The sequence below is a fragment of the Peromyscus californicus genome, unplaced genomic scaffold (genome assembly GCF_007827085.1).
Source record: "Peromyscus californicus insignis strain IS unplaced genomic scaffold, ASM782708v3 Scaffold_2__1_contigs__length_46816999, whole genome shotgun sequence".
NCBI classification, from domain to species: domain Eukaryota; kingdom Metazoa; phylum Chordata; class Mammalia; order Rodentia; family Cricetidae; genus Peromyscus; species Peromyscus californicus.
This window is the reverse complement of record NW_026294540.1, coordinates 44,689,130-44,696,877: the sequence shown is the minus strand read 5'-3', so window position 1 is coordinate 44,696,877 and position 7,748 is coordinate 44,689,130. Positions and strand designations below refer to the sequence as shown.

Genomic DNA, 7,748 nt, shown 5'->3' with positions numbered 1-7,748 from the left:
GGATAAGGGCTTATGTATCTTGTTGATTTTTTTCAAAGAACCAACTCTTCATTTTATTTATTGCTTGTATTTTTCTTTGTTTCTATTTCATTAATTTTTAGCCCTCAATTTGATCATTTCCTAGTATCTATGCCTTCTGGGTGAGTTTTGCTTCTTTTTGGTTTAGAGCTTTCAGGTGTGCTGTTAAGTCATGAGTGTTAGATTTCTCCATCTTCTTTATGTTGGTATTTAGTGCTATGAATTTTCCTCTTAGCCTGCTTTCATAGTGTCCCATATGTTTGGGTATGTTGTACTTTCATTTTCATTGAATTCTAGGAAATCTTAATTTCTTTCTTTATTTCTTCCTTGACTCATTGGTGATTCATTTGGGCACTGTCCAGTTTCCATGAGGCTTTCTGTAAATTTTGTTGTTGAAATCAAACTTTAAGCCATGGTGGTCCAAAAGGATACAGGAGGCTATTTCAACTTTTTTATCCATTGAGATTTGCTTTGTGATCGAGCATGTGGTCGATTTTAGAGAAGGTTCCTTGGAGTGCTGAAAAAAAGGTATATTCTTTTGTGTTTCAGTGAAATGTTCTGTATATATCTATTAAGTCCATTTGAGTCATAACTTCTGTTAGGTCCCTTATTTCTCTGTTAAGTTTCAATCTGGCAGATTCACCAAGTGGTAAGTTGGGGTGTTGAAATCTCCCACTATTAATGTGTGGGGCTTGATGTGTGATTTAAGCTTTAGTAATGTTTCTTTTACATATGTGGGTGCTCTTGTATTTGGGGCATAAATATTCAGAATTAAGACTTTATCTTGGTGGATTTTCCTGTGATAAGTATGTAATGTCCTTGCTGATCTCTTTCAATTGATTTTAGTTTGAAGTCTATTTTATTAAATATTAGGATAGCTACACCAGCTTGCTTCTTAAGTCCATTTGATTGGAAAGTCTTTTCCCAGCCTTTTACTCTGAGGTAGTGTCTGGCTTTAAAGGTGAGGTATGTTTCTTGTATGCAGCAGAAGGATGGATCCTGTTTTTGCATCCATTTTTTCAGCCTATGTCTTTTTATAGGTGAATTGAGACCATTGATATTAATGGATATTAATAACAGTGATTGTTAATTCCTGTTATTTTTGTTGGTAATTGTTGTGTGTTTCTCTTCTTTGGTATTTGTTGGTGTGGGATTATCTATTGCCTGTATTTTCATGGTTTTATCTGACTTCCTTAGGTTGGATTTGTCCTTCTAGTGCTTTCTGTAGGGCTGGATATGTGTATAGGTATTGTTTAAATCTGGTTTTATCATGGAATATTTTGTTTGCTCCATCTATAGTGATTGAGAGTTTTGCTGGATATAATAGTTTGGGTTGGCATCCATGGTCTCTTAGTGTCTGCATAATGTCTGTCCAGGACCTTCTGGCTTTCAGAGTCTCCCTTGAGAAGTCAGGTGTTATTCTGATGGGCCTGACTTTATATGTTACTTGGTCTTTTTCCTTTGCAATTCTTAATATTTTTCTTTATTATGCATGTTTAGTGATTTGATTATTATGCAGCAAGGGAATTTTTTTTTTAGATCCATTCTATTTGGTGTTCTGTAAGCTTCTTGTACCTTCATAGGCATTTCCTTCTTTAAGTTGGGAAAGTTTTCTTCTATTATTTTGTTGAATATATTATCTATGCCTTTGAGTTAGTATTCTTCTACTTCTTCTATCCCTGTTATTCTTAGGTTTGGGGTTTTCATGGTGTCCAAGATTTCCTGGATGTTTTGTGTTATGACTTTTTTGACTTTAGTGTTTTCTTTGACTGATGAATCTGTTTCCTCTATTGTATCTTCAATGCCAGAGATTCTCTCTTCCATCTCTTGCATTCTGTTAGCTATGCTTGCATCTGTAGTTCCTGTTTGTTTACTCAGATATTCCATTTCCAGCCTTCCCTCAGTTTGTGTCTTCTTTATTGCCTCTATTTCAGTTTTCAAATCTTGGACTTTTTCATTCACCAGTTTAATTGCTTTTTCTTGGCTTTCTTTAAGGGATTTACTGATTTCTTCCAATTATTTGTTTATCTTTTCTTTGAGTTCTTTAAGGCCAGTTTTCATTTCCTCTTTAAAGGCTTCTATCATCTTCTTAAAGTCATTTTAAAGGTCTATTTCTTCTGCTTCTTCTGCTTTGGGATGTTCAGGTCTTGCTGATGTAGCACCACTAGGTTCTGATGGTGTCATATTGGTCTTTATGTTGTTGACTGTATTTTTGCACTGGTGTCTACCCATCCCTTCCTCCATTCCATGCAAGTGCTCTCTGGTTTTGAGGGAGACTCTTTGGGTTTGATTGATACTTTTGGTCTAATGGGAGCTCTTTGTCTAATCCAGGCTCTTGGTCCAATCTGTGCTGATGGATTTTGTGTCTCAGGGAGCAGAACTTAGTCCAATGTGCACCAATGGGCTCTGTCTCAGGGAGCAGCTATTCCCAATGGGTGCAGGGTGGGACCTATTTTGTGTTCCCAATTGGTGCAGGGTGGGCTTATGTTTCTGGTTTTCACTGGTGTCACAGGGGGCTTTTTCTTGGCAAGGAGGTGGGGGAAGGGGCAGCTGGCTAGTCCCTGGGGCTCCAATGGCTTGGGGGAGGGGCACAGGGTGTTCCCCCCAGGGTCTAGGAACTGGGGACCTGGTCTGCCCAGTCCAGAGATGGGGCCTTACATGTTCCCAATTGGTGCAAGGTGGACTTGTGGTTCTGGTTTTCACTGGTGTTGCAGGGGGCTGTTCTCTTGGCCATAGTTGAACTTTGAACATATCTATTGCCCATAAATTTATAAGTAACAAGAATAGGTAAATAAAGTGAATTTTCAGCAGTAGCTTCTATTTTGAAATAGATTGTCTGTATGTGAGACACAGTGAGGGGCTCTTCTATTTTTTTAAATATATATTTCAGAAAATCTTACTGAAAAGTTAAGTAAGTTCAATTTTTACTATACTAAACTAAAGGATTTTATGAGAAAGACTCAATTCATCAAAACAATCAATTTTATCTAGATTGTGTTTTGTTCTTAAAATATTTCAAAGAGTTCTCATCAGGTTTAACAAGAATAATGTAGCACTTTGGGAAAAAGATGCATCCTAGCAGCCCTGCACTGGAAGCCAAAATGGAGAAGACCTCCACAGCCACCATGGCCTTGTCCTTGGTGCTGTGGTAGACAGGGAGGAAGGTGACCCAGACACTGCAGAACACCAGCATGCTGAATGTCAGGAACTTGGCTTCATTGAATGTGTCAGGCAGGTTCCTGGCCAGGAAAGCCAGAGTGAAGCTCCCTAGGGCCAGGATCCCCAAGTATCCCAGCACACAGTAGAAAGCAGTAAGTGAGCCCTTGTTGCACAAAATGATGATGTGACTATGTTCAGAGTGTGCATCTGCCTCAATATAGGGAGGTGAGGTTCCCAGCCAGACTCCAAGAAGAATAAGCTGGATCAGGACACAGATGGGGATGACAGAGTTATGGATGCCTGAGACAAGCAGCCTTCTCATTGTCCTTCCTGGCTTTAGGGCTCTAAAGGCCAGAATTACAGTTATAGTTTTGGCCAAAACAGTGGAAAGAGCCAGAGTGAACACAAGTGCAAATGTAATTTGCTGCAATATGCAGGAGGCTGTGCTTGGGTGGCCAATGAAGAGGAAGGAACAGAGAAAGCAGAGGAGGAGGGAGATGAGCAGGATGAAGCTGAGCGTCCGGTTATTGGCCTTAACAATGGGTGAGTCTTGGTGTTTGAGAAAGATCCCCAAAACTACAGCTGTGCTGACAGAGAAGCACAGAGCTGTACAGGCCAGAGTCATGCCCAGAGAATCCTCAAAGGACAGGAATGTCACTAACTTTGGAAGGCAGTTGGTTCTTTCAGGATTTGAATACTCTTGAAGTGGGCAAGGGATACACTCCTGCTGATCTATGGGAAGAAATGAATCAACATTTAAGCTTCTACAATTATTTTCATTTTGTACTTCAGCCATGAAGAGCACTGAGGTTGTGTGTAGCCTTGTTCATTCTGCCTTACTATCATGTCAAGAAGGACACTACCTCTTTAGACATCCCCTTCCTAATGTCTGCCATGAATATCTCATGATACGACATGGGCTGACAAGTTTAATCTTCTTTGTTGAAGGCAATGAAAATAAATTTGTAATCTGCTTTTTCAATTGAAGTAAAACTGTCAAGTAATCCTTTAAAGAATTCTAAACTTAAGCCACACCAGCTTGATCAGTCTTCAGCTGCTCATGTGTGTAGTCAGAAAGTTTTTTGTGTCTCCGCTTGCTGGCAGTAGGGACAAATCTCCTCAATCACATCCCCCAAGTAAACACACAGAGGCTTAAATTAATTATAACTGTATGGTCATTAACTCAGGCCTACCAGTGACTAGCTCTTACACTTAAACTCAGCCCATTTTTGTTAACCTGTGTGCTGTTACATGCTGCTCTCTGGACTGCGGGCTGGCTTCTGCTGACTTAGCCTTCCTCTTCCCAGAATTCTTCTTGTCAGTTTATCCTGCCTATACATCCTGCCTAGCTACTGGCCAATCAGAATTTTATTTATCAACCAATCAGAGCAACACATTCACAGCATACAGAAAGATATTCCCCATCACAGATGCAGGCCAAACCCATCAGAAGAACAGTGATCCCCTGCTACACCAAAGGCCAAGCTAACAGCCAGAAGGACAACTTCCAACTTGAACAGGGATTCTCAACTAGACCAGAGGTCAGACCAGCTGCCAGAAATCCAGGCCACAAAGACTAGAAAACTAAAGAGGAAACAGAAACCGAGAAAGAAAACACCCAACCAATGAAGAGTAACTCAGAATTCAGGGACTAGAACTAATCATTCCAAACCCAGATGCATAAATGCCAGTGAAAAAATACAATAAACAACAGCTAGAGCATTATGACCCCACAAGAGCCCATCCATCCTGTGATATCAAGACCTTAGTATTTCAACATTGCCAAAGCAAAAGAAAATGACCTTGAAACAACTTTATTGAATATGATAGAAGTCCTTAAGGAGAAATGAAATACTCCTTTAAATAAATTGATGCAAAGCTAATCAAAGAATAAGATGAAATGAACAAATCTCTTAAATAATGTCAGGATAGCCAAGAATAATGCAAGAAGGTAGAGAAAAGTATTTATGACATGAAAATTGAAATAGAAGCAATAACAAAAACACAAACTGATGGATTTCAAGAAAAGGACAATCTGGGTGAGCAAACATGAACTACAGATACAAGCATCACCAACATAATAAAAGAGATGCAAGGTGTTGAATGCAATAGAAGTAGTTTCATTGGGCAAAGAAAATACTCAATCTAAAAAACTCCTAACACAAAACATCAAGGAAATCTGGGACACCATGAAATGACCAAATCTAGCAATAACCGTAAAAGAAAAAGGAGAAGAATCTCAGCATAAAAACCTAGAAAATACATTTAACAGAATCATAGATGAAATTTTCCATTACTTAAAGAAGGACATGCCTATAAAAGTACAAGAAGCTTACCAAAACAGCAACAACAACAAATAGATTAGATCAGAAAAGAAAGTCCCCATGTCAAATAATAATCAAAACGCTACATGTCCAGAACAAAGGAAGACTACTAAAAGCTGCAAGGGAAAAAAGGCCAAGTAAAATATAAAGGCTGGCCTATAACAATCACACACGACTTCTCAAGTGAGATTCCAAGCCACAGACTTTAAGAGACAACAGATGACAGCCCAGACTAATACACCCGGTGAAACCTTCTATCACCATAGATAGAAAAACCAAAAGTCAAATTTAAACGATACCTACCCACAAATCCAGTCATATAGAAGGTACTCAAAGGAAAACTCTAACCCAAGTTAAATAACCCTCACACATACACTAGCAAAAGACAATCTTTCACCAGCAAAATCCAAAGAAGGAAAACACACACACACACACACACACACACACACACACACACACACACACACACACACACACTACTATCACCAGCACCAACAACATAATAACAACAATTATAATCACTGGTCATTAATATCTCTGAACATCAAGGGACTCCATTCCCCCAATAAAAACACACTGGTTGTGTTTTGTATCCATCCACCAGAATGGATACAAAATAGGATTCATCCTTCTGTTGTATACAAGAAACATACCTCAACATTAAAGGTAGATATTACCTCAGAGTAAATTATTGAAAAAAGATTTTCCAATCAAATGGACCTAAGAAGCAAGCTGATGTAACTATCTTAATATGTAACAGCATAGGCTCAAACCAAAGTTAATCAAAAGAGATGAAGAAGGAAGTTCATAATTGGAAAAATCCACCAGGATGACATCTTGATTTTGAATATCTATGCCTCAAATGCACATTTGTGGCAGTTGTGAAAGAAACATTTCTAAAGCTTACATCACACATCGAGGCCCACACATTAATAGTGGGAAACTTCAACACCACACTCTCACCATTGGATAGGCCATCCAGACAGAAACTAAACAAAGAAATAATGGAATTAACAGACATTATGACTCAAATGGACCTATCAGGTATCTACAAAACATTTCACCCAAACACAAAAGAATATGTCTTCTTCTCAGCACCTCATAGAACCTTCTCCAAAATTGACCATACACTTGGTCATAAAGCAAATCTCTGTAGCTATAAAAAATATTGAAATAACTCTCTGTATCCTATCAGACCACCATGGATTAAATGAGATAAAGCCTACAAACTTAGGAAAACTTAACAATTCTCTAAAGAATGACTACTGGGTCAAGGAAGAAATAAAGAAAGAAATTAAAGCCTTCCTAGAATTCAATGAAAATGAACACACAACGTATGCAAACTGATGGGACACAAGGAGAGCGGTGCTAAGAGAAAAATTCATAGCACCAAGTGCCTTTATAAAGAAATTAGAGAATTTTCACACCAGAGACTTAACAACACACTTGAAATCTGTATAACAAAGAGAAGAAGGCCTAACCAAGAGGAGTAGGTGGCAAGAAATAATAAAAGTGAATGCTAAAGTCAATAAATAGAAACAAAGAGAATACAGAGAAATCAATGAAACAAGGAGTTGGTTCTTTGAGAAAATCAGCATGATAGTCAAACCCTTATTAAAACTAACTAAAAAGCAATGAGAAAATATCTAAATTTACATAAATCAGAAACCAAAAGCAGGACATAACAGAAACTAAGGAAATCCAAAGAATCACTAAGTCATACTTCACAAATCAGCACTCCACTAATTTGGAAAATCAATAAGCAATGGGTAGTTTTCTAGATAGGTACCACATATCAAATTTATATCAAAACAGATAAGCCATATAAATATGCCTATAACTCTCAGGGAAATAGAAATCATCATTTAAAGTATCCCAACCAACAAAAGCCCAGGGCCAGACAGTTTTAGTGCCAAATTCTATCAGACCTTCAAAGAAGAGCTTATACCAATACTCCTCAAATTATTCCACAAAATAGAAACAGAAGGGACATTGTCAATTCATTTGATGAGGGCACAGTCACCCTGATACCTGCAACACACCAAGACTCAAAAAGAAAGAGATTTACAGACCAACTTCTCTCTTTAACTTTGATGCAAAAATACCCAATAAATTACTTGCAAACCAAATCCAAGAACGTATCACAAAGATCATCCACCAGGATCAAGTAGGCTTCTTCTCAGAGATGCAGGGCTGATTCAACATACAAAAATCTGTCAATGTCATCCACCACGTAAACAAACTGAA

At 38.2% G+C, this 7,748-nt stretch overlaps 1 protein-coding gene across 1 annotated transcript in view; it reads right to left on the bottom strand.

The window, feature by feature from the left end:
• Positions 1-3,001: 3,001 nt before the first annotated feature.
• The window catches only part of LOC128120569 (vomeronasal type-2 receptor 116-like), a 52,389-nt gene continuing 47,642 nt past the window's right edge, over positions 3,002-7,748 (bottom strand). Inside the window, exon 6 of the mRNA XM_052754729.1 lies at positions 3,002-3,909. Within this exon, the coding sequence (XP_052610689.1) occupies positions 3,002-3,909 (908 nt within the window). The remainder of the gene's footprint in view (positions 3,910-7,748) is intronic.